Source organism: Pleurodeles waltl, chromosome 12 (genome assembly GCF_031143425.1).
Source record: "Pleurodeles waltl isolate 20211129_DDA chromosome 12, aPleWal1.hap1.20221129, whole genome shotgun sequence".
Lineage (NCBI taxonomy): Eukaryota > Metazoa > Chordata > Amphibia > Caudata > Salamandridae > Pleurodeles > Pleurodeles waltl.
This window is the reverse complement of record NC_090451.1, coordinates 351,595,058-351,621,937: the sequence shown is the minus strand read 5'-3', so window position 1 is coordinate 351,621,937 and position 26,880 is coordinate 351,595,058. Positions and strand designations below refer to the sequence as shown.

Genomic DNA, 26,880 nt, shown 5'->3' with positions numbered 1-26,880 from the left:
AAAGGAGCTGCTTGCGAAGCTAATCAGGGAAGACCCCTTGGTTGATGGCTGGTCATGGCCTACTGGCAAGGAAGACCGTATCGCATTAGACGCGGATGATGTATTCTTGTTCCTAGCCAACCCAGTTAGTAGTGGCCCTAGAGTGATGCAACTGTTGGATCTGTTCATTGAGGCTTCTGGCTTGAAGGTCAATCCCAGTAAGTCTCTTTTGATTCCACTTTACCCGGCCAGGGACTGCTACGACTGGCAGAGCACTATCCCCATCTGGTGCAACAGCTTCCGCTACCTGGGCGTGCAAATAGCATTGTTGCCCGACCTGGCATGGTCCCTTACTATTGAACCATTAACCCGGAGAGTCAGGGACGACCTCCAGAGATGGCGGTCTCTACCCCTCAATGTCCTGGGCAGGATAGCGCTCTACAAGATGATGATATTCCCCCGATTCCTCTATTAGCTCCAAAACTACCCCTACCACATCCCTGGGAGATGGTTCAGAGACATGGAGACCGTCGCTCGGCAGTTCCTGTGGCGCAACGCCCGCCCCCGTTCAGCACTTTGCATTTGCCAGTGCGATGTCTATGAAGGTGGCCTGGGGATGTCCAGCCTCTACCTTTACTACCTAGCAATGCACCTGCTAGTAATCAATGACTGGATGGGAGGGGGCTGGTCAGACCCCGCCTACCAACTAGAACTCTTGACCTTAGGGTTCCCCGGTTTGATGGTGATGCTATACAGCAAGCCCTTGCCGCGTACACTTCCAGAAGTGACGAGGGTGGTGCTGATAGGGTGGAGAGCCGCGCAGAGAGACACGAGGTGGTGGTGTCGACTCACACAACACACCCCACTGTGGCAGGGAACATGGATAAAAGATGCCTCAGCACTTGAGGGGTTTCGTAAGTGGGACCTTGTTGGTATATCATCGCTCAGTGATGTCTGGGCGGGATCCCACATGAAGTCCTTTCAGGAGCTTCAACAGCAGCTCTCACTTGCTTCTTCTCAGTTCCACAAATACCTGCAACTCCACCATGCACTGCATGTACATGTTCAGACTGGGACGGTCCTCCCGGAATTCAGCCCCGTTGAGGCCAAGACGCTGATGGGGCACCTTGGTAAAGGGGCAGTGTCACGCATATATCGTACACTGATCACAGACTCTTGACAAGCTTCGTGGGCGGTGGGAGGGATGGACGGGCCCAATAGATGACGACGACTAGAGAGACACCCTGATGGCTCCAAGGACGTTAGCCATGACCTCCCGTCTCCGAGTAGTTTAGACTTATTTTCTACACACAGCATATCTCACCCCTATCAAACTATATAGAATGGGCCTCCGAACCCAGGCTGACTGTCCAAGATGCGCGGGCCCGGACGCACATTTCTTTCATATGGTGTGGACTTGCCCGCACATTGTGTCCTATTGGCAGGAAATAGTAGCAGAAATAGCCAGGGTCTTGCAGACGGAAGTGGAGATTGTCCCTGTGTGAATCCTTTTGGGAGTTCTTGAGGGGGTAGGTTCCAAGAGAGCGGATCGGGCCTTTGTCAGAACAGCCTGTCCAGTGGCCAAGAGGGACATCACAGCGTACTGGAAATCAGAGACAGCTCCGGTGGTGGTGAAGTGGCGTAGAGGAGTTGACTGATGCGCGCAGCAGGAAAAGCTTGTATATGAGGCAAGGGGCTGTCCCAATAAACATGATAAGGTGTGGGGGAAATGGATGGGTACCTGGGGAGAAGAAACTGCGGGTACAGGGTAATATCTACTTATTAAGTGCAGTGCCCTAATCCTCGAAGACACTTCTTGACCATATGTTTCTGTTTTATTCTTCAAACTGGTGTAATGCTTCGTTTGCACACTGCCACTGCGACCTGTTGGGCTTGTAGGTGTTACTGTATAAACTCAATAAAAATGTTTATTAAAAAAAACCTGTGTATTGTAGGTTATTGTTGACATCAATACCAGCACTGTCAAATTCTTACTTGAATGTATTTATTTGTGGAACTGTTATGGTGTGGTTTCAAACTTCTCTTCATTGATACCGTCTTAGTTCTTTTACTTTTCTGTTTACGCCATAAGGCAAAAACGTAGCTGACAAACAGTCTTCTCGTCTGATGTTCATGAATGTTTGCTATCATTTGATTCCTCAGCTTAAATAATTTGAATGAATAATAATAAAAATACTGTGATAGAGAGCAGAGACTTCTCTTGCACCGAGACTGAGCCCCCAATGACATCTGTCTTTAAGGACAAACACTTGTCAACAACTTAAAACAATGATTATCAGTACAAATGTTATAAAGACAAAGTTAATAAAGTTGACAACTAATATGGAAAAGTCCTTCGCCTTGCGTCACAATGTCTTGTTATCATTTGCCTCCAGTTCAATGTGTAACACTTTTCAGAAAATAATTTTTTAATGACAAATTTAAAAAGCTAGCTAACAATAGATGTAGCAATCATTTACATACAGTTTAATGCAGAATAATAGTCACTGCCATCCAAGGGCAAGATATATACTTTAGAGGACTATGCAGATTTTCTTGTTTGGTGAAATTATTATAAATTGACTAACCTGAAATCTACAGTCGCGTATTTGCCATGTTTAAGTATCCGACAAATAGTCAGAAAAATATTTACAGTGGATTATTTTTCTCGACTGGGCATATACAAATGTAGACCTCATATTTGGGCACATTCATTATTACAACACAACAAATACCATTCTACACACCTGACCCACAGCTTTTTTTTTTTTTAACAGATCTATGATTTACACAACTTATTGAAATAAATCTGGATCAGTCCAGCACTGTCCTGTAGTATGTCATATTTTCTTCTTTTCACAGTGATTTCTGATTTCATGATGATGCATTCCACGGCATGAATTTTAATTAGACATTGTTCTATCTTTGCAGGTCAGTCCTACAGCTGTGTCTCAGATCCTTTGATTAATGGGTAAAATTCCCCTGTATTATTGCTATGTATGCTACTGCCTGTTCGAATTTGTATGAAACGTATATGGTAACCAATATGTAATAAGATTCATCTCCTTCAATGAAATAGGAACTTTAAATGCCATTGTCTAACTATAATGTTTATTTACAGAAACAAATAAAAACCGAACAAAAATCTGTTTAAAATAAACAAGATAAGGCATTATACAGCAGTCTAAAAATGTTAAACTTTCTAACCTGATGCACTTCCCTCTGAAACATTTCTCCTGGGGGACCTCTTACTCTTTGGCGGACGAGGAGATGATGTACAGATCTCTAGAACAGTATCCTTCTTCGACACTAAAAAAAATAAATGTATAATGAAAAATATCAGGCTACACTGTGAAACTTTCAGATACCAAGGCTAAGCATTTCACAACAAACATTCCTGTACGAGTTTATCATTATTGCCAGACAAGGGTTAATTTTCACGGAACTTAGGCAGACGTCATGTGGAGCGATCAGAAAGAGTAGAACTGTGTAAACAATGCTGTGTGAGTCTATTTTTGTTATGGAGGATACGTAAACAAAAATGCACAAACACATGAGATCCAGGAAAAGCGAGGCTTAAAACCCATCACCAAACTCATAACATTCTAGAGCGTCCAAACCAAAACTAAAGTGGAAATGCTAAGGGGTCAACATAGGATCTAAAGAACAAATAGGGCAAAGATATTCCAACTGAATATGGGCCAGCTTTATGAGAAGGGGGACAAAATAGGGGCCTTATTGGCAAGGAAGATCAGTTTACAGCCGGCAAAAAAACATATAGCTAAAGAGAAACGAGGGAGTGTGACAAGTGTGAAGCTTTTAAAAAGTGTTTTGTAATGGAGTTATTGGTGCACAACCTATCAGAGTGCAAATTTACAACAAGATGGTAGGCCACTAATCCGCTATTTCTCTAGGCTGAAGCATTTCTGTTTGGTTCTCTTTAAATGAGAGCCCAACATCTGTTTGATTAACCCCTGTGAATCTGACTGTACGGCATCACCTTACAGTCATTTCACCCTCATGTGCTACAGAGGTGTCAAGTGTCACTGGCTCGAACACTATCTGCGCTCCCTGGAGCATCCTCCGTTCCACATCACTATCCGGTTTATTGTGTTCTGACATTTAATTGCAGCTTTTCTTGTGCCTTTAACTCACTTGGTTAGACTTGTTCAGTACAGAGAGAATGGGGCGACACCACCATTGTTCTTTCTGGTATGGAAGTGGGTCCTATGATTCCATATCACCCAGGAGAAGTGTGGTGTTTTATATCCCGGCCGAATGCCATATATGTACCTTTCAACAAAAACAAAACAAAACTACTAAAAATAATTTAAAGTCAGGACCTTCAGCTGCTACATGTGTGGTTCTTTAATCCACTGGAACGCAAAGGGGGAAAAGGCTTGGCAAGGAAAGCCATATAGAAAAGGATGCTGAATAGTTGGGTCATCACAACCGAAAAAGTCTTTGCCCCTCTCTCAGTCCACCCCCGTCCCCCAAGTCTTATTGTATCAAGTTCAGTTATTTTTCAGAAACGGTAAGGACCGTTCTCCAGAACAACTGGACGTTTTGGTGAAACAAAGTTCTTTTTGCAGGAAGGACCTTTGTGATAATTCAGAAATTCAGATTGAGCCTAAAATACAATACCTACAGTACCATCATTTTTATCTAGAGGACATAAAAGATACATGGATTTCTTAGAGGAAACTTTGAAATGGATAAGGTATGCAACAGGTGAATTAAGAAAGTGTGAATTATATTTTCGAGGACTGTTTTGGCACCAGCCGGTGCCACAGATCCGACATTAAAATAGATTGGGGGAGTTTCTCCTCACTGGAACATTTTTGTACTTTTTGTTGGTGTCATGTTAACAGACAGTACTCACGTGGTTTTCAGTAGCTTAGGGGTTTCCTTAGACTTTTGCAGTCTATGCTCCTACTGTGAATCAAGGGCATTCATCTCAACCTTCTGTGCCTTGTGGCTGCTTAACAGGTACTCCAGAGACCCAGTACAGGCTGAAAGATAGCCTGATGCACATTGGAGTAGCTGCCAAAAAGTCTGCTCGCCGTCAGGATGGAAAGAGAGCCTTTGGACATAGAACTGTCTAAGTTCAGAGTCAAGCCTAGAGCCATTGATGGGAAGCGAGATAGAAGTAAACTAGGAGTTGTTTCTAAATTACATTATAGATTGTTTCACTTATAAACTGTGATACAATAAGAAAGCCGAAACAATCTGAAGCTTGATCATACCGTTCACTTGCACTGACTGTAGGTGATGGTTGGCAGAAGTCTGACGGACCACTTTAGGGCAAGGCATTTCAACTGCATTGGCCTCCACACTTTCTGAAGCTTGAAGTGTTTCCTGATTAAAAACACGAAGCATCGAGTTACACATGGTTAAAAAAAATGGCCATTGCATCCAAAGTTTCCATAAACATTCAAAAGTCTTCCATATCCAGAAATGATTTCACTGTAGGAATCTGGTTGATACAAATCAATCAGTATGCAAGTAATACAAACATCAAATACCCCTCAAGGCTTGTTATCTGACTAGCAACCTTGTAGAAACATTGTTACACAATGTGGTCACAGGGAAAGTGTAAAAGCCAAAGGAATCAAATCATCAAGATGAATAGGTTTACATTTAAATGTTCACTTGTTTAATGATGATTTTATAGCCGCCACAGAGAGACTGCTAGTGTGTGCCAAGGGATAACTACAGAAGTGCCACATAAGGAAAAAGAGAGGTATACACAGTATTACAATGTCCCCTATTTGTAAGAAGAGGCTTCATTTCTTTTGATTCCTACATAACGTCTTCGCTTTCAGAAAAAAGGTGTGCAAAGACGAGGAGAGAAATGATAATTTCCAGTTATTTTTTCAACCAGTAAATTTAAGCAATTCGCCTTGATACTGCCAGGAAGTTAAACCAGACTCGAAGCACATTCAAACATTAAATAGTCTTTACTGGGCTAATTCGGAGTGAGACCATGCACACTGCATACACGGTGAATCTATGTTGATATAGCGATAACTTGATACCAGAAACTACATTACCGTTTTCTTCGAACGGACATTCCTTCTTTCCTTCCAAAGCAAGTTAATAGTGGCGTATCCAAGTACAGAAATAGAAAACTTTTTTTTTTTTTAAATTATGAACTGAATACAAATATCATTAAAATATCAGTTGTAAAGTTATGGCAATAGTACTTAAGGGTACAATTCACATAATAACGTGCATCTAACACCACAGACCGTTGTGAAAGAACCCCCATTGCGCAGTCAGAAATCACCGTCAGATTTGTAATAGGGACACTGCCGAGACCCAAGCTTTAGGTCAGCTGTGGGCCAGACTTTTAACCTGAGGACCTGAATCACAATCCGTATACAAACACCACCTTTGGGTTCTCTGGTACACTGCAGGGAGGCTCACTGCAATGTAGTGAATGGCAAACAGTTGCCCTGTATTGTATTCTATGCGGATGGACTGCCCTAGTGTTTCTCCCAAGTACAATCTCTACCCCAACTCTAAGGGCCGTATCTCCCCCTAGTGACACCTATTCAAAACTTTCATTGGGCTGCCGAACTCCCTTCTCCCAATTTGATTCAATACATCTTCTATCGTCTCAAGGAGTACTCATCTTCCCATTCATTAAACGTAAGAGAAGTCCATGGGGAGTAAACATTGAATAAAGAAATAGTTTCAGCCCTCAATCTTAGCGCAGACCAAATGACAGACAACAAATACTTTCTGTCAGAGAGGATATGAGGAATGGGGTGAATTGTATGGTGTGGTTGTGCAACCTCGCCGCATAATACACCTACCAATCCCTTTAATACCCTTCAGTTTCTTTTCTAAAAATTTCAGTTCAGCCCTGGGTAGCTGTGACTCTCAGCAGGAGGGCTTACACAAAGGAAATTGTTTAAAGCATGTAAATAGCACCAAAACAACCGAAGAACTCAAGAATACACAATAGAAATGCAACACTAATTTATAAAAATAATCTGTATGTTTAGAAAACAAACTGAAAAATATCCACCAGAAGATTCCGGACATTTAGAATTTACAAGGTATAATAAATTGGATTATTCCACTCAACTGCAAACAATCATTGGCAAATTCAACACTTTGACAATTAGAAACAATTTCACCAAAAGTTCTGGCTAGTTGGAATGCAGTCAATTAGAGTAACTTTACGCAATTGACTCTAGTAGGCTAGTCAGGGGACCAGCAATGTCCTCAGAGACAGCTACCTCAGTAGGTGAAGCAGTCCTCAGCCAGTCCCAGGCACTTTCATCCGTTGAACAGCTTTTCCATGGAATAAATCCTCATGCAAGGGATGAAGAATACTCAAGATGCTCAAAGGATGCTGTAGATCCAAGCCTTCATCAGGGGCCTTGCTGCGATCTACCCCTCAAAGGGGGGGGTAAGGTGTTCCTGGTCACATGGTCAACGTCCCTCAAAATGCTCTTGGTGCTGGCAGAAGTCCAGTCGCCACTGTACACAGGTCAATACTTCTTAGGGCCATAACTTGTCCTCAAGCGGTCCCAGCTGCACCTAGATTACACTCTTGGATCAGCAAACTCAGGTGCAACTTTGTGTGTTGGGTCCTGGTCCCAGGTGCTGCAAGGCAGCAGCTGGCCGCAGTTTGAAGACCTTGGGCTACCAACTTGCACCAGCAGCTCACTGACCGTTGGAGTCTCAGTGTTGGTTGGGCTCTGGAGACGGTTTCTCCTGGAGCAGGGCACAACAGGCACAGTTTCCCTCTTGGCTAGCAGTGGGAAAGTAGTCTCTTTCTAGCATGGTGTAGGAGGCTGTCCTGGTTTGTAGTGGGTACCTTGGGTACTTACACCATGTCCAGTTATCCCTTATTAGTGAAATGTAGTAGTGTTCTAGCAGCTTAGGCAGATAGATGTAGCTATAGCAGAGCAGCTTAGGCTGAACTATGAGACATGCAAAGCTCCTGAAATCCCACTTATAGTTACACAGTACTTATACACAAGTAAAGACAATACTCAGTTACCAAAAATATCTTAGAGACAATACTCCTTCTGGAAGTAAGTATTATACACAATATATACACTAGACACCAAAATAAGGTAAGTAATTATACATGGGATAGTGCAAACAATAGGAAATGCTATAGAATGTAATGGGAGAAAATAGGTCTAGGGGCAGCACAAACCATATACTAAGAAAGTGGAATGCGAATCACAAATTCCCCCCTAGACAAGTGTAGTGTGTGCAGAATCGCTGGGAGAGTAAGAATACAGTAAAGGTAAGTAAATTACCCCACCGCAGAGACCAGAAAAGCAGAAGTAAAGTACTGCAAGTTTCCTTAGGACACACTACAAGTCGTGATTAGAGTTATTGCAAGAACCAACCAAGACTGCAAACAACAAATGGTGGATTCCTGGACCTGAAGACCTGCAAAGGAAGAAGACCAAGTCCAGAAGTCGAAAGAAGTTCCAGGAAGGACAGGAGCCCCTGCCAACCCAGAAGAGGGTGCACAAGAAGAGTCCCCGGTTGGATAAAGCCTGCAGAAATGCACCCAAGGAAGATTTCAGCGGGTTCCTGCATGAGGCACTAGATATCCCACGGAAAGAGGGTAGATGCAGGCGAGTTTTAGCGCTGGATTCCTCCAACAAGCCATGGTTCCGGCAAAGTCACGTTTTGCATCAAAGAGCTGCTATCTGGACTCAGGAGTGACCTGGGGGCCTCAACTCTGTGTGAGGAGGAAGAAGGGTCTCTCAGCATTTCAGAAAGCCTTCAGAACGCCAAATAGCGCCCACGGGAGTCCCAGGACACAGGGACAAAGGAGGTCAAAATGCAGTTGTGCAGCACTATAAAGGAGGGTCCCACGCCACCGGAGGTCAACTCAGTGAGTTGAGCGTCGCAGGTTAGAGTGCTGGGGCCCCGGGCCAGGCTGTGCACAAAGGAATTTGGCAAATAGTGCACAGAGGCCTCAGGAGGTGAAGAAGACGCGGTGCACAGGGGTACTGTCATTCTCCGGGAAGGCAAGGTCTTACCTCCTCCAAATTGGGACAGCAGGACCTTAGGACAGTCTGTGTCGATGGGGTCCACCCTCTGTGTTCCAAGGAGCACGCTGGTCGCCAGGAGAGGAGTCCAAGAGAACCAGTCGTCGACTTAGAAGGTGCCTGCTTGAGCAGGGGAGTGACTCAGTCACTCCACAGGAGATTTCTTCGGTCCTTCTGGTGCATGGTGAAGACAGGGATTCCTCAGAGCGTGCACACTGTGGAAACTGTTGCAGTTGCTGGCTGGAGCTGAAGTTGCAGAAGAAAAGTAGTCCTTCTGGATACGTTGTTGCTGTTACAGCGGTCCCTGGAGCAGTCTGCGGTTGATCAGAGGTCAGAGGATGAAGTAGTAGTTGCAGAGGATTCCTGCTGGAAACCTGCAAGTAGAATCAGAAGAGAGCCCACAGGAGAGACCCTAAATAGCCCTGAGAGGGGGATTGGATACCTTATCAGTTATGGACCAATCAGGAGGGGTCTCTGACGTCACCTGGCACTGGCCACTCAGAGGCCTCCAGAATGTCCCCACACCTTGCAAAGCAATATGGCTGAAGTCTGGGACACAATAGAGGAGCTCTGGGCACCACCCCTGGTGTGGTGATGGGCAGGGGAGTGGTCACTCCCCTTTCCTTTGTCCAGTTTCGCGCCAGAGCAGGGACAAGGGGTCCCTGAACCGGTGTAGACTGGCTTATTAAAAGGAGGGCACCATCTTCAAGGCATTTTCTGAGGCTACTCCTCCCCTGCCTGTAACACCTATTTCCAAAGGGAGAGGGTATAACACCCTGCTCCCAAAGGAAATGCTTTGTTCTGCCTTCCTGGGACTGAGCTGCTCAGACCCCAGGAGGGCAGAACCCGGTCTGTGAGGTGGCAGCAGCTGTAGCTGCATTGCAAACCTCAGAGACCTGGTTTGGCAGTACTGGGGGTCCATAGTGGAGCTCCCAGAATGCACAGAATTGGCTACCCAATACCAGATTTGGATTGGGGGGACAATTCCATGATCTTAGACACCTTACATGGCCATATTCGGAGTTACCATTGTGAAGCTACATATAGGTATTGACCTATATGTAGTGTACGCTTGTAATGGCGTCCCCGCACTCACAAAGTCCAGGGAATTGGCCCTGAACTATGGGGGGGGCACCTTTGCTAGTGCAAGGGTGCCCTCGCACTTGGTAACTTTGCACCTAGCCTTCATTAATTGAAGGTTAGACATATATGTGACTTATAAATTACTTAAGTGCAGTGAAAATGGATGTGAAATAATGTGTGCACTATTTCACGGAGGCTGCAGTGGCAGTCGTGTGAAAGGGTTTGTCTGAGCTCCTTATGGGTGGCAAAAGAAATGCTGCAGCCCATAAGCATCTCCTGGAACCCCAATGCCCTGGGTACCTAGGTACCATATACTAGGGACAGGAACCGCTGTAACTGCAACAAAGTATCTAGGACGACTCCTGTGACCTGCAACTTCAGATCCAGACAGCATTTGCAAGGTGTGCACGCTCTGAGGAGTACCTGTCTTCACCCTGCACCAGAACAACCGAAGGAATCTCCCGTGGAGTGTCGGAGTCACTTCCCTGCTTCTGCACGCACCCTCCTGTGACGACGACCGTTACTCTGAGACCTCTCTCCTGACGACGAGCGTGCTCCCTGGAACACAGATGGTGGACCTAAGTGACCCAGACTGTCCAAAGGACCAGCTGTCCAACTTTGGTGGAGTTAAGAGCTTGCCTCCCCGTGCTGCGACAGTACCCCTGTGCATCTCGGCTTCTGCAGCTCCTTGGGCTTCTGTGCACTTCTTCCAAGAATCCTTCATGCACAGCGTAGCCCTGGTCCCCAGCACTCCATCCTGCGACACAGAGCTCCCTGAGTTGATCACAGACAGTGTGGGACCTTCCAGTGTAGTGCTGCTGTGACCGCACTTTGCATCTTCTTTGTCCCCGTGATCTGGGACTCCCGTGTGTGCTGCCTGGTCTTCTGAGGGCTCTCTGAAATGCTGCAAGCCCCCTCTGTCTCCTCAGTCCGAGTTGAGACCCCCAGGCCCCTCCTGGGTCTAGAAAGCTCCTTTTTGATGCAAACAGCGTACTTGCTTGAACCAAGGCTTGTTGGCGGAATCCAGTTACACAAACAGCCTGCATCCAACAACTCGATATGGGACATCTCCTGCACCAAGCAGGAACCCACAGCCATCTTCTTTGGTGCTCTTCTGTACTTTTCTTCTGACCCAAGAATCCACTTTTGCACCTTCTACTAGGTTGGCAGGGGCTCCTGTCCTCCCTGGACTCTTCTTCGACTTCTGGACTTGGCCTCCTCTCTCCACAGGCCTTCAGGTCCAGGAATCCATTGTTTGTTGCTTGCAGTCTTGATTGGTTCTTGCAAAATCCTTTATCACTACTTGTAGTGTGTCCTGAGGAAACTTGCTGTACTTCACTCCTGCTTTCCTGGGTTACGGGATGTGGTACTTTACTTACTTTTGGTGTTTTCCTACATTCCCAGCACCCCTCTACACACTACACTGGCCGAGGGGGGGAATTTGATTATTCGCATTCCACAATTTTAGTATATGGTTTGCGTTGACCCTAGGCTCTTTGCAATCTATAGTATTTTCTACTGTTTGCACTATTCTATGTCGGTTTACTTACCTGATTTTGGTTATTAGAGTATATATTGTGTATAATACTTACCTCCAAAAGGAGCATTGCCTGTACGATATGTTTGGCCTTGTGTCACTAAAATTAAGTACCTTTATTTTTTATAACACTGAGTATTGCCTTTTATTGTGTCTAAATACTGTGTAACTATAGTGGTATTTCAGGTGCTTTGCATGTCTCCTACTACAGCCTAAGTTGCTCTGCTACAGCTACCTCTAGACAGCCTAAGCTTCTAGAACACTGCCTACATTTCAGTAATAAGAGATAGCTGGACCTGGTATGCAGTGTAAGTACCTTAGGTACCCACTACAAACCAGGCCAGCTTCCTACACTAGCTACCAGGTTCAGCAGGTGCAGTCCAAGCTGACACATTCTCTCAGTGCTGGTTCCATACATAGCAAAGCAGGACAGTCTTCCTTTCAGTCGAGATCTGAATACAGGTTGCCAGGGGGTACCCTACTTATTTTCAGAAAATGCACTCAGGGCAGGTTGCGGTTGGAAGCCAATGGCCTACCAGGTTCCCTCCAACCTGATGACTAATTCCTGTGAAGTACGTTATCTGGGCACCCCAGGATGCACCATTCTGTTCTTTCCCTGCCTGTTGAGCTCCTTAGAAAAACCCAGAGGTCTGGCCACATGCCCCTGGAAAACCAGTTTGGCAACTTGTTTTCCGTCTCCTGTCCCAAGTGCCAGCCTGTCTGCATGAACACTGGAGAAGCCCCTCTCCCAAATGTTACCCATTTGCACTTCACAGGCAGCTTATCCAAAGAAAGCCACTTTCTGGGCCAATACCTGTGTAGCTTCCGTCAGGAGGGAGGGGAACCGTCTTCCAGAGCAGGCCCCTCATGTATACTTTCCGGAGTCATGAGAACATCTTTCCACAACGGCAGAAAGCTGTCTCAGCTCCAGAACCCAGTTTGCAACCAGTATGGGCACAGGGGATTGAAAGCAACAACGTCGCAACTTTGTTAAAGTTGCATACAACAACTTGTTACAATTTCAAAAGGAGAAAGAAGTCGGGGCTCAATGTATCAAGCTGTTTGATACCTTGGATGACCCACTTTGTTTGCAACGTTCCACAGTTGGCAATGCTGAAGAGTCAGCGTGTAACTCTGCACTAGCAAAATCTGGTGACCAAGCTTCCTATTTTCAAAATAACAATTAACACATTTTACTACCAGAACACGTAAAGTACATGTACTGCCATTGAGATATGTTGCATCCTGCCTTAAGACTAGCTAGTCCCGCCACAGAGGTGACTTACACATACAGCGGGGAAGTCTGGCTTTGCCATTGTTGAGGGGGGTAAGCTTACATGCCCTGGGTACCATATGCTAGGGACTTACAGGTAAGCTAGCTCAGTCAATTGGGTAGAAGCAAATTCAATAAATCAGTTTATGAGTAAGGGAACAGGCATGGAGGTCTGGTTAGCAGGCCTCAGTGCACTCTTAGTCGAAAAACAAGCAGCATCAGTCCATAAACTTGGGGGTGACCATACAAGGAGAGGTATTTCCTTACAGAGACTATCTCCCCTCCTATTAAAATAAATCTAAAAATCACGAGTGATCACAAGCTGAACAGAGATCTGAAGACTGAATACATGAACATGCTTTCTGAAGAGGCAAACTGTTCTCCAAACAAAGGTTAAGAAAATGCGTATGGAGTAAAGACAGACCATATATATTGCTCAGGGGAGATAAAGAAAATAACATGTGTCCTAAAATTATAACAGCTTTTGTTTTTAGGTGTAGCCTACCAGACACCAGAACTGTCTGGTTGCAAAAGACATATTGTGAGCCTACGAAGAGCTTACAGTGGCTTATAGCTCACCCACTGCTTACCATTAGTTGGCTTTATTGTTAATCATGTGCTTACTTCTTATTCACTTATTCAATGGCTTTCCCTCTACCAGCTTGCCCATCTTCTGTTTGTCCCTCCACTGGAGCATTGTCTCCTTACTACCTCTCTGACTGGTTGGCTTCTATCCTCCCACAGATCACTTTTATAGGAAGAGCGATTGTGATTTCCATCCGTCTCTGTTGTGTTTCTTGAAGGTTATGCATTTTCTTTCTCTCTCATGTGCAAGTCCACACTTTATGTTGCTTCCTCCACTCCACAAGCTCATCATATGTTTCAGGCTCCAACCCCAAGGCTGCTTGTCTGTGTTTATTTTGTTGTACTTGGTGACATGTTGCCGGCCTCCTGGAGTCACCCAACACCCTGTAGCTCAATGTGTGACATTGAGTACATCTAGGCAGAAAGGATTTCAGGGCAGAGAGGGATTCTGCTTCACAGTGGACATGCTTAGATTATTTTTTTATGTGCAGCTGCCTCATAAAAAGCTCAGAGAGGTACTTTCCACTTTGGTCTGGCTGCAGAACTATCTCAGCAGATAGTCACATTTCTTCAGCCCGGTTCCTGCTGCTTTAATGCTGGTTTCTTGGTCAAGGGTTGGCTTTATTGTTTCTCCCAGTTCCCAAGGGAGTCTCTTCTCCAATCAGAGTGTGTGAATTTTCAAGTAGATACATTGAACCCGCGCTCTCTAGTAGGTCAGGAACGTGAAAATGGCAAATGGTTTTAAGACACTTTCCATTGGTTTATAAACTAAATGACAGCATACAACCTATTGTGTCAGAATAGCCTTTAAAACCATATTAAAGAAAAATAACTGCAAACTAACTTAAGCCATTTTTTTAAATGTATTGGTCACTATTTAGTTAGCCAGGTCTGCATGTTAATTCAAATAGTTTTTGAAGATTTACATTTTCGTCTCGAGGGTTGAGCATGCGAGTGCATGCACCAGTGCATGTGTCTCATTCGCAAGGCAGTTTTGTTAACATAAAGAGCTTGGAACCCGCCCATTGCTTACCACTGGTTGCCTTGCACGGCACTTTTCTTCACAGCCTCCTAATTGGTCAATGCAGGCCAAGCATAATTTACGGCCTTTTCTGTGGAGCAGGGACCAAGCCCTTACTTATTAAACTTAATCAGTGACCATCCGCTCCTCCCAATGTGATTGAGGTACTATTTTATATATATATTTTTTTTTTACTTCTAGTGCCGTGCAAACAGAAGGGGTGGGACTGGTGAAAGAAATGACTAGCAGGGCAATCAAAATAACAACGTTTTTTTTTCTACAGTTTCTTTTATCTTGCCAAGTCCTCTTTTCTCCCTTTGCACTCATGTTTTGTTTTTGCTTGTGGGTGCTGTTCCCAAAAGATGACTAGCTTGCTATACAAATTGCAAAGCAACATTGTTTCTTTTTTATGTGAAATTTCCAAAATGATGCTTCAACACAATCATGCAGTAAACCCCAATCCACTCATTCAAATCCACCCCACTCCAATCCATCCCAATCAAATCCATCCACCTTATACCAATCCACCCCAATTCAATCCACCTCACCCCAGACCAATCCAATCTACGCACTCTAAGCTAACTCACTCCTCCCCAATCCACCTAACCCCAATCCAATCCACCCCAAACAACCCAATCCATCCCATGCAAATCCATTTCAATCCACCCTACCCCAATCCACCCCACTCACAATTCACCTCAATCCAATCCACCCTACTCCAGTTCACCATACTACAATCCACCCCACTCCAACCCACGACTACTGAATCAAATCCACCCCAATCCAATCCAATCCATCCCATTCCAATACAATCCAATCCACCCCATTGCAATACAATCCACCCCATTGCAATACAATCCACCCCATTCCAATACAATCTACCCCACGTCACTGTAGACACCCATCCCATTACATCCCACTCAAATCCACATCAGTCCACCCCATTTACCACACCACCAATGCAGCCCACCCCTACTAATTCAGAAATTCGCCCCACCCCACTCAACTCCATCCAACACCTCCCCACTGTAATTCCATTCCACCCCACTCCAATCTAATCTAGTCTAGTCCACCTCCTACAATCCAGTCCACCCCCTACAATCCATTCTAGTCCACCCCACTCCAACACAATCCACCCCAACCCAATCGACTCACTTCAGAAATCCACCCCGCTCCAACCCACTTCAATCCAACTCACCTCATACCAAACCAATCCGCACAAACTCCAATCCAATCCATCTGACCCCAATACACCCCACCCCAATCCAATCCACCCCACACTAATCCACCCCCATTACTTAACTAGTTTGACCGCTGCAAAGGTTAACCAGTCACTTCAATTTCTGACTGCTGTATTTAGGTGTCCAACTAATACAAAATAGGCAAAACTATTGTCCAGGCAGTATCCTGTAGTATTCTGCCTGGGCCTATTTCTTATTAATCAGGCACCTAAATACACCAGTTAGAAATTGAAAAGTGACCAGATAACCTTCAAAGGGGCCTCAAAGCGCGCTGCAACTTGCATAATAACTTTTGATTCATTTGCAGATACTAACAAAAAAAAATGTCTCTAGTTAAAATTGTGCAGTGGATAAAGGATTATGTGACAAGTAAAGCAAGCCCATAATAAAGCAGAAAATACTGCAGCTGAATAATCACGTAATTACAGTGCACCTGAGTATAATCACCTTATCATATATAAAGTGAGGCCAACTAACAAAACTGGTGAACCAGGTCAATGTGCATACGTCAACCACAACAAGGTAGGCGCCTCAAACTAACCATTCCACTACGGAAAAACCTGTACGAGATCCTGAAGGAACCACACCAATTCTGACCCAAAATAAGAAATGTGTGGTGACGGACCAAATATTAAACAGAAATGTTTCTCTGTTGGTTTATAGGAATGCAATCAACAATGTATTTATTCAATCCCCATCTAAATGTTTATCAAGGTATGATGGGTGCCAACAATGTGAGCCATGTGATTGCATGTGAATGGTGATGAATGTAAGCTAATGTGTCATTACACGAGCCCACTGTGGCGTCTTGATGCACACACGTGTCAGCGTGATGATAGAGGCATGTGCATGCATCATTGCGCTTTTTTCCTTTTACTGACTGTAGGGAGCTGGCTCTGCATATACCATATAAAAATGAGATATAGTGTGCACAGAGTCCAACATAGATAATACCAATGCTCTCTCTTGTGGTGTGTACACACACACACACACACACACACACACACATATACCAATGCTCTCTTTTGTTGTGTGTGTTCGTTCTCATTCATTTTCTCTCTCTCTCATGGCCAATGATTTATATAGCAACATTTTTTTTGTTACTTTATTTCTAGAACCACAAGATTCCGTTTGCATGTAAGTACATTTGCAAGTAAGTAGCAAGCATATATATCAACACCACACTGTTTCAATCTGGTAAATTAAACAGTTTTGAAATAAAGAGCAATAATCTGTTTTAAAAGTTGACAGTGCAATTTTCAAACCGTTCTAGGGGGAAAGAAAAGTTAGTACAGTTTCGAGGTAAGTACAAGACTTACAGTTCCAGTCTCTGGGGATTAGGATGTCCACAGGTTGGGGATCAAGTTAACCCCAAACACCCACCACCAGCAACACGGGACCAGCTGGGTGCAGAGGTCAAAGTTGCTGCAAGATTTAAAATGGGTTCCTATGAACACGCGGGGGCACTTGGAATTGGATCTGCCAGGAGGTAAGTACCTGCATCTTTGGAGGGCAGACCTGGGGGGTTTAGGTTAGCACCGGGGAGGCCACAGGTCAGCACCACACACACCATCAGCTGCACAGAAGTAGCCGACTGTAGTGCGCAAACACAACGTCGGGCTCCCAATGACTTTCAATAGGGGGAGCCCAGGCATCATAAAGAAGCTGCAGACTAAGTCCAGGAGTTCTGTTCCGGAACACAACAGGCTGGACAAGGAGGTGGAGGGACGCCTGCTGAACTTTGCTGGGCTGGTGGTCGGATTCTCCAAGGCCAGGGGGCTGCGGGTGCAGGGATACCTTTGGGCGTCCGGTATCTTTGTCTGGTTCTTTCGTGGTCAGGGGGACCTCTGGATTCAGACAGCAGGCACTGTTGTGTTGGCCAAGAGGGGTCAGACATGGGTGGACACTAGGTCGGAATCGCCTGGGGACCTGTTTTGGACCAATGGACCATCTGGACATGGGCCGTGGGCGCCAGGTGCAGAGTAGGCAGGACACGCGGATCCAGGGCAGTTCTGGAGTCCTTTGCTGGAGTTTCTTTCCGGACAGAGATCTTGGTCCTCTGGGTGCAGGCAGTCATCTTGGGGTTTTTAAAAGGTTGTTGGCCCTGCAGGATGCTTTGCCTTTTGTAGCAAGGGCTTCAGAAGCTGGAGACAGGCCAATAGGGCTGGGTCTAAATCAGTTGGTGTCTTCAGTCTTCTCTGCTGGGGGTCAGCTTAGCAGTCGTCCTTTTTTCTTGTCATCTTCTTTAGATCACCAGGAGTCTGGTGAGCTGGGTACAGGAAGGCCCTTAAATCCTGGAATTAGGGCCGTTTCAGAGGTCACGGTGAAGTCACCAATGGCTACTGTACTTGAGTGTTACTACACCTTTCCGGTGTCCACTCCCTTTGGGGAGGAGGACACAGACCTAACCCTACTGGTTACTGTCCTCCAAACCAAGATGGAGGATTCTGGAAGGAGGGGGTTATTTGAGCTCTGGACACCTTAGGGTTGGTCCTAGCTGAAGGGGTCACCACTCCTTGTTTTTCGTACTTTTCCTGCCGGACTTGCCGCCAAAAGTAGAAATTCGTCCAGGAGATGTAACAGTCCTGCACTAGAAGTTTATCTAAAATACAAGGGGAATCTCTAAGATGCTCTCTAGGTGCATTTTTCAATAAATCCAACACTGGCATCAGTGTGGGTTTTATTGTGATGAGAGGTTTGATAACAAACGTCCCAGTCTTCAGTGAAGCCATCATAGAGCTGTGGGGTTTGTAATGACAAAACTCCCAGCACATGTAATTTATATGGTCACACTGCACTTACAATACCTAAGAATAGACTTAGACACTGTAGAGGCATGTTGCTTATGCAGCTAAGCCCTCACCGGTGGAATAGTGCACCCTGCCTTAGGGCTGTAAGGCCTGCTAGAGGGGTGACTTACCTATGTCACAGGCAGTGGCTGGTGGGCATGGCATCCTGTAAGGGATGCCATGTCGACTTTACCCTTTACTCCCCACCAGTACACACAAGCTGCAATGGCAATGTGCAAGTGCTTGGTGAGGGGTCCCTTAGGGTGGCATAATACATGCTGCAGCCCTTAGGGACCCGCCCTGGTCACAGGGCCCTTGGTACCCAATGGGTACCTTTTACAAAGAACTTGACTGTGTGCCAGGGTTGTGCCAATTGTGGAAACAAGGGTACAGATTTAGGGAAAGAACACTGGGGCTGGGGTCTGATTAGCAGGGCCCCAGACAACTTTCAAAGATGGCATCAAAACTAGGCAAAAAGGTTGGGGGGGGGGAAGGGGTAACCATGCCAACAGTGGCACTTTCCTACAGTAGTTTACAAAAAGGGAGCTCACACAAGACAATACATAGACATTCTCTTTTTATGTTGCTGATCTTTTATCACCATAAACAAAATGTAGTTTTTAAGTAGTATAACCATCAACCACATTACAGTGTAAATAGGATCCTGCACAAACACAATACATTGACGTGTTTTGGTGGATCTCGTTATGTGTTACCACCTTCTACAGGACAAAAATGTTTTTTTGCAGTCTCCCACAGAGTTGCTCAATATAGACTTTATAATTAAAACCTGCATAAATATGTCAAAATAAATTACTCCACCATGCAAATCAATTATAAAAATAGTGTCAGTCCAAACTGTAGGAGGCTGGCTCATTATATGGTGTACACCTCCATGTGATGCACCCTACACAGAGTCCAGGCAATCCTTAGTGATAGTGTTAAAGGCTTTCCAATAACTAGCGCTTTCAAAGCGGTAGCTGTGGAGAGCAGGTAAGGCTTATCAGAGGGTGTAAAGCAACTGTAAACACCACAGAGTCAGTCAATGGGTTTACACACAGGAAAGAACAACACCAACTGTTAGAAAAATAAAGTATTATATATCAACACACAGGCACTAAACTAACTTTGGAATATTAACTAACTGGAGATATGAACATACAGAAATATACTTCAAAACAGGTAGGTACAACCATATATTAACATGAGCCCCATGGGGGGGAGCAAACCATACTAAAATAATGGGTAAGTAAAGTCACAGCTGACCAAGACTGATACTCAAGAATCCTAAGGACTGGGGGGGAAGTAAAAGGATACCAGAAGTAAGTAGCATGAATTCCCCAGGAGCCAGTGTGCAGAGGTGTTCCCTAGTGTTGGGTGTCCCATATGATAACATTGGCTAAGTTGTGGTTAGGGAAAGGTTGGAAATGGACCCTTCCCAGAGGATCCCAAGGAAACCTGTTGGAACAAGGAAGTTTCAAGAGTGCCACCCCGTGGATTCTCAGAGAAGTGGAGTACCTACACCAGGAGGCCGGGTGCATAGGGGTGAATTTGTGTCCGAACCTCCCTTTGAAATCAATGGGGACCTCAGCTGTCCAGCTGATGCAGTGAGACTTGGACAAGGTTGGTAGACCCCAGGCTTGGTTCCAGACAAGGAGCACCTGGGGAGAGAAGAGATAGAGTCCAAACCACCTGGAGGTGTCCAGGGGGTGCAAGTGGGCAATGCCCACTCTTCTTGTGGATGCTCTTTGTTGGACAGTTGTTGTGAAGATGTAGCTGCGTAGTTGTAGGAGGCTGGCCTGGCTTATAGTGGGTACCTGATGGTACTTACACCTTGTGCCAGGTCCAGTTATCCCTTATTAGTAGATTAATAGTGTTCTAGCAGCTTAGGCTGATAGAGGTAGCTATAGCAGAGCAGCTTAGGCTGAACTAGGATACATGCAAAGCTCCTACTTAACCACTTATATCATACAGCACTATATCATAAGAAACACAATACTCAGAGTTACTAAAAATAAAGGTATTTTATTTTAGTGACAATGTGCCAAAAATATCTCAGAGGATATACTCCCTTAGGAGGTAAGTAAAATACACAAAATAAACACACAAACCAAAATCAGGTAAGTAAACAGTTAGAAAAGTAGTGCAAACACGGTGGAATACAATAGGATGCAATAGGCCTAGGGGCAACACAAACCATATACTAAGAAAGTGGAATGCGAACCACTTAGGGGCCCCAGGCCTAGTGTAGTGTGTAGAGGGTCACTGGGAGTGTAAGAAAACACTATGGTTGTCCAAGATACTCCACCCCAAGACCCTGAAAAGTAGGAGTAAAGAGACCCTACTTCCCCAGAAACACACTAAAGTCGTGATAGGAGATTCTGCAAAGGCAACAACTGACTGCAAAGCACTGAAGACGGATTCCACAGAAGCACTTGAACAGGCGTTCAAGAAATCTGAGCACAGCGGTCGTCTCAACACTACAAAGGAGGGTCCCACGAAGTCGGTGGTCAACTCAGCGAGTTGAGCAATGCAGGACGGAGTGCTGGGGACCCAGGCTATGCTGTGCATGAAGGATTCCTTGCAAAAGTGCACAAAACCCCTAGCAGCTGCAGTTCAAGCAGTACACAGAATTACTGTCTGGCGTGGGGAGGCAAGGACTTACCTACACCAAATTTGGACAGAAGGACCTCTGGACTGTGGGGGGTCACTTGAATCCATCTCCTGTGTTCCAGGGACCACGCTCGTAGAGATGAGAGGGGACCCAGAGGACCGGTGATGCAGAAGTTTGGTGCCTGCGTTAGCAGGGGGAAGATTCCATCGACCCACAGGAGATTTCTTCTTGGCTTCCAGTGCAGGGTGAAGGCGGACAGCCCTCAGAGCATGCACCACCAGGAAACAGTGGAGAAAGCCGGCAGGATGAGGCACTACAATGTTGCTGGTAGTCGTCTTGCTACTTTGTTGCGGTTTTGCAGGCGTCCTGGAGCAGTCAGCGGTCGATCCTTGGCAGAAGTTGAAGAGAGAAATGCAGAGGAACTCTGGTGAGCTCTTGCATTCGTTATCTGACGAGAAACCCACAGGAGAGACGCTAAATAGCCCTCAGAGGAGGATTGGCCATCTAACCAGGTAAGCACCTATCATGAAGGGTCTCTGACGTCACCTGCTGGCACTGGCCACTCAGAGGCCTCCATTGTGCCCTCACACCTCTGCATTCAAGATGGAAGAGGTCTGGGACACATTGGAGGAGCTCTGGGCACCACCCCTGGGGTGGTGATGGACAGGGGAGTGTTCACTCCCCTTTCCTTTGTCCAGTTAGTTTCACACCAAAGCAGGGGCTGAGGGATCCCTGAACCGGTGTAGACTGGCTTATGCAAGGAGGGCACCATCTGTGCCATTCAAAGCATTTCCAGAGGCTGGGGGGAGGCTACTCCTCCCCAGCCCTTAACACCTATTTCCAAAGGGAGAGGGTGTTATACCCTCTCTCAGAGGAAATCCTTATTCTGCCTTCCTGGGACTGGGCTGCCAAGACCCCAGGAGGGCAGAAGCCTGTCTGTGGGTTGGCAGCAGCGGTATCTGCAGTAAAAAAAAAAAACAGACAGCTAGTTTGGCAGTACCCGGGGCCCATAGTGGAGCCCCAGGGATGCATGGGATTGGCACCCCAATACCAGATTTGGCATGGGTGGACAATTCCATGATCTTAGACATGTTACATGGCCATATTCAGAGTTACCATTCTAAGCTACATATAGGTATTGACCTATATGTAGTGCATTCGTGTAATGGTGTCCCCGAACTCACAAAGTCCAGGGAAATTGCCCTGAACAATGTGGGGGCACATTGGCTAGTGCCAGGGTGCCCTCAAACTTAGTAACTTTGCACCTAACCTTCACTAGGTGAGGGTTTGACATATAGGTGACTTATAAGTTGCTTAAGTGCAGTGTAAAATGGCTGTGAAATAACGTGGACATTATTTCACTCTGGTTGCAGTGGCAGTCCTGTGTAATATTGGTCGGAGCTCCCTATGGGTGGGAAAAGAAATGTTGCAGCCCATAGGGATCTCCTGGAACCCCAATACCCTGGGTACCTAGGTACCATATCCTAGGGAATTATAAGGTGTGCCAATCAGAATTGGTGAAAATGGTCACTAGCCTGCAGTGACAATTTTAAAAGAGAGAGCATAAGCACTGAGGTTCTGGTTAGAAGAGTCTCAGTGACGCAGTTAGGCACCACACAGGGAACACATTCAGGCCACAAACTATGAGCACTGGGGTCCTGGCTAGCAGGATCCCAGTGAGACAGGAAAAAACAAACTGACACACAAGGAAAAATGGGGTAACATGCCAGGAAAGATGGTACTTTCCTACAGTCATCCAGGGAATACAGAAGGATCCCAGGAGTCGTCCACAAACTGTCCCATGATAGTTATTTGCAGGGGTTCAGTGGCCAGCAGGACCACTAACATGCATTGGCAAATGCAAATTGAGGGTTGAAAAAGGGGACCAGCAAGGTGCGAGGGACTCAACCTTTACAGTTAAGTTAGGACTGGTCATCAACAGTGAGGAGAGTCAGCAAGAATGGATGGAAATCCCATGAGGACCCTCTAGCAGCAAGCAAAGTGAGGTGAGGAGGCCTCAACAGCACAAAGAAGATAGATATCCACATTGCAGAGGTTGCAGGGAGGACATCTGTCTTTGAGCTATGTGATACTTAAGGCTGGTGTTTCTTGGAACTAAGAGGTCTTTGCGGTGAAGAGCCAATAAGCCTTCGTAACAACAAAAGATGCAGTGCACAGGGGGTTCCATCCCAGCAGCTCCAAAGAGGGGCCATTGTCTTTCCAGTTGGAAAGAAGACAGGTCAGAGCTCTAGAGAGCCACAGACCCACAACCTGTGTTGCAGTGCCTTGAGGAGACTGTAGGACAGCAGGATCCACAAACCGGTCATAGACATCAAGGTGCCTGCAGTTGCAGGGGAGTAACTCGTTCACTCCAAGGGAGATTCCTTCTGGATGTCCTTAGTGCAGGTAGAGTCCTTCTAACTCTGGAGGATACAAAGCCACAGGAGTTGCAGTGTTCTTGCAATGTTCGGGGATAAAGTTGCAGCAGGAACCCTCCTAACAAATGCATTCTTGTCTTGGTTCCCGGTGTAGTCCAGAAGCAGAATCCGGTGACCAGGTTTAAGAAGTCTTGAAGGCTAATCTGGGTCCCACTGTCTGGGGAGCCCTTAAGTAACCAAGGAACGGGGTTGGATGACCTCTGTGGTGACCCACCTATCGGGAAGGGGTCAGGAACGAAACTCAACTGGACTGAACAGTCAGCTGCTCACAGCGGCCTCTGCTTATCCTATTTCCAAGATGGCAGAATCAAGCAGACACATGGCAGAGCTCTGGGCAGCCCCGGTAGGGGAGGAGCTGGACCGGGGGGTGGTCACTCCCCTGTACTTTGTGTGGTTTTGCACCAGAGCGGGAGCCTGGGGGCTCCTGCTCTGGATGGAACCAGTTTTAGCAGAAGGGCACTAAATGTGCCCTTCAAAGGAGTCTGGTGGTGCTCAGGAGCACTGTAGGAGGCTGGCCTGGCTTATAGTAGGTACATGATGGTACTTACACCTTGTGTCAGGTCCAGTCATCCCTTATTAGTAGATTAGTAGTGTTCTAGCAGCTTAGGCTGATAGAGGTAGCTATAGCAGAGCAGCTTAGGCTGAGCTAGGAGACATGCAAAGCTCCTACTATGCCACTTATATCGTATAGCACTATATCATAAGAATCACAATCCTCAAAAAGGTACTTTATTTTAGTAACAATGTGCCAAAAATATCTCGGAGGCTATACTCCCTTAGGAGGTAAGTAAACTACACAAAATATACACAAAAAACAAAATCAGGTAAGTAAACACTTAGAAAAGTAGTGCAAACACTGTAGAATACAATAGGATGCAATAGGCCTAGGGGCAACAGACACCATATACTCTGAAAGTAGAATGCAGACCACGAATGGACCCCCAGACCTAGTGTAGTGTGTAGAGGGTCACTGGGAGTGTAAGACAACACTAAGGGTGTCCAAGATACTCCACCCCAAGACCCTGAAATGTAGGAGTAAAGTGATATTACTTCCCCAGAAACACACTAAACTCGTGATAGAGGATTCTGCAAAGACCACAACAGACTACAAAGCACTGAAGACGGATTCCTGGACCTGAGGACCTGCAGAGGAAGGGGACCAAGTCCCAGAGTCACTAAAATGTCCAGGGGGGCAGGAGCCCACTAAACCCCAGATGAAGGTGCAAAATGGCTGCCTCCGGATGGAAGAAGCTGAAGATTCTGCAACAACGAAAGGTGCTAGGAACTTCTCCTTTGTGCAGAAGATGTCCCGCAGAGTGCTAGAGGATGCAGCACTGTTTCTTTGGAGAAAGACCGCAAACAAGCCTTGTTAGCTGCAAAGATCGTGGCTGAAGAAAAAGGGTGCTGCCCGGGCCCAGGAAGGACCAGGAGGTCGCCATTTGGAAGAGGAGACAGAGGGGGCCCTCAGCAACACAGAGAGCCCACGCACAAGAAGGCTGCACCCACAGAAGTACTTGAACACAGGTTCAAGAAAACTGAGCACGGCGGCAGTCTCAACACTACAAAAGAGGGTCCCACTAAGCCATTGGTCAACTCAGCGAGTTGAGCAATGCAGGACGGAGTGCTGGGGACCTGGGCTATGCTGTGCACAAAGAATTCCTTGCAAAAGTGCACAGAAGCCCTAGCAGCTGCAGTTCACGCACTACACAGGATTACTGTCTGGCGAGGGGAGGCAAGGACTTACCTCCTCCAAATTTGGACAGTTGGACCACTGGACAGTCTGGGTCACTTGGGTCCACCACCTGTGTTCTAGGGGTCACGCTCTTCAGGATGAGAGGGGTCCCAGAGTACCGTTGACGCTGAAGTTTGGTACCTGCTGAAGCAGGGGGAAGATTCCGTCGACCCACAGGAGATTTCTTCTTGGATTCCAGTGCAGGGTGAAGGCAGACAGCCCCCAGAGCATGCACCACCAGGAAACAGTTGAGAAAGCCGGCAGGATTAGGCGCTACAATGTCGCTGGTAGTCTTCTTCCTACTTTGTTGCAGTTTTCTAGACATCCTGGAGCAGTCAGCGGTCGATCCTTGGCAGAAGTCGAAGACGGAGATGCAGAGGAACTCTGGTGAATTCTTGCAAGTCGTTATCTGAGGAAAAGCCCACAGGAGAGCCCTAAGTAGCCCTCAGAGGAGGATTGGCCACCTAGTCAGGTAAGCACGTATCAGGAGGGGTCTCTGACGTCACCTGCTGGCACTGGCCACTCAGTGGTGTCCATTGTGCCCTCACACCTCTGGATTCAGGATGGCAGAGGTCTGGGACATCCTGGAGGACCTCTGGGCACCACCCCGGGGGTGGTGATGGGCAGGGAAGTGGTCACTCCCCTTGCCTTTGTCTAGTTTCGCGCCAGAGCAGGGACTGGGGGTTCCCTGAACCGGTGTAGACTGGCCTATGCAAGGAGGGCACCATCTGTGCCCTTCAAAGCATTTCCAGAGGCTGGGGGAGGATACTCCTCCCAGCCCTTAACACCTATTTCCAAAGGGAGAGGGTTTAACACCCTCTTTTAGGGGAAATTCTTTGTTCTGCCTTCCTGAGACTGGGCTGCCAAGACCCTAGGAGGGCAGAACCCTGCCTGTGGGTTGGCAGCAGCGGTAGCTGCAGAGAAAAACCCAGAGAGCTGGTTTGGCACTACCCGGGGTCCATAGTGGAGCCCTGGGGACGCATGGGATTGGCACCCCAATACCAGATCTGGCATAGGGGGACAATTCCATGATCTTAGACATGTTACATGGCCATATTCGGAGTTACCATTGTGAAGCTACATATAGGTATTGACCTATATGTAGTGCACACGTGTAATGGTGTCCCCGCACTCACAAAGTCCGGGGAAATTGCTCTGAATTATGTGGGGGCACCTTGGCTAGTGCCAGTGTGCCCTCACACTTAGTAAATTTGCACCTAACCGTCACTAAGTGAGGGTTAGATACATAGGTGACTTATACGTTACTTAAGTGCAGTGCAAAATGGCTGTGAAATAACGTGTGCGTTATTTCACTCAGGCTGCAGTGGCAGTTCTGTGTAAGATTTGTCTGAGCTCGCTATGGGTGGCAAAAGAAATGCTGTAGCCCATAGGGATCTCCTGGAACCCCAATACCCTGGGTACCTAGGTACCATATACTAGGGAATTATAAGAGTGTTCCAGTGTGCCAATTAGAATTGGTGAAAATGGTCACTAGCCTATAGTGAATTTTAAAGGCAGAGAGAGAGCATAAGCACTGAGGTTCTGATTAGCAG

At 46.4% G+C, this 26,880-nt stretch overlaps 1 protein-coding gene across 3 annotated transcripts in view; it reads right to left on the bottom strand.

Moving 5' to 3' along the window:
• Window positions 1–26,880, bottom strand: part of CEP89 (centrosomal protein 89) — a 1,116,496-nt gene that overhangs the window by 936,737 nt on the left and 152,879 nt on the right. For all 3 annotated transcript variants that reach the window (XM_069216542.1, XM_069216544.1, XM_069216543.1), the window contains exons 6-7: window positions 5,226–5,337; window positions 3,187–3,288 (exon numbers count right to left, since the gene is read on the bottom strand). In XM_069216542.1, the coding sequence (XP_069072643.1) occupies window positions 3,187–3,288; window positions 5,226–5,337 (214 nt within the window). The remainder of the gene's footprint in view (window positions 1–3,186; window positions 3,289–5,225; window positions 5,338–26,880) is intronic.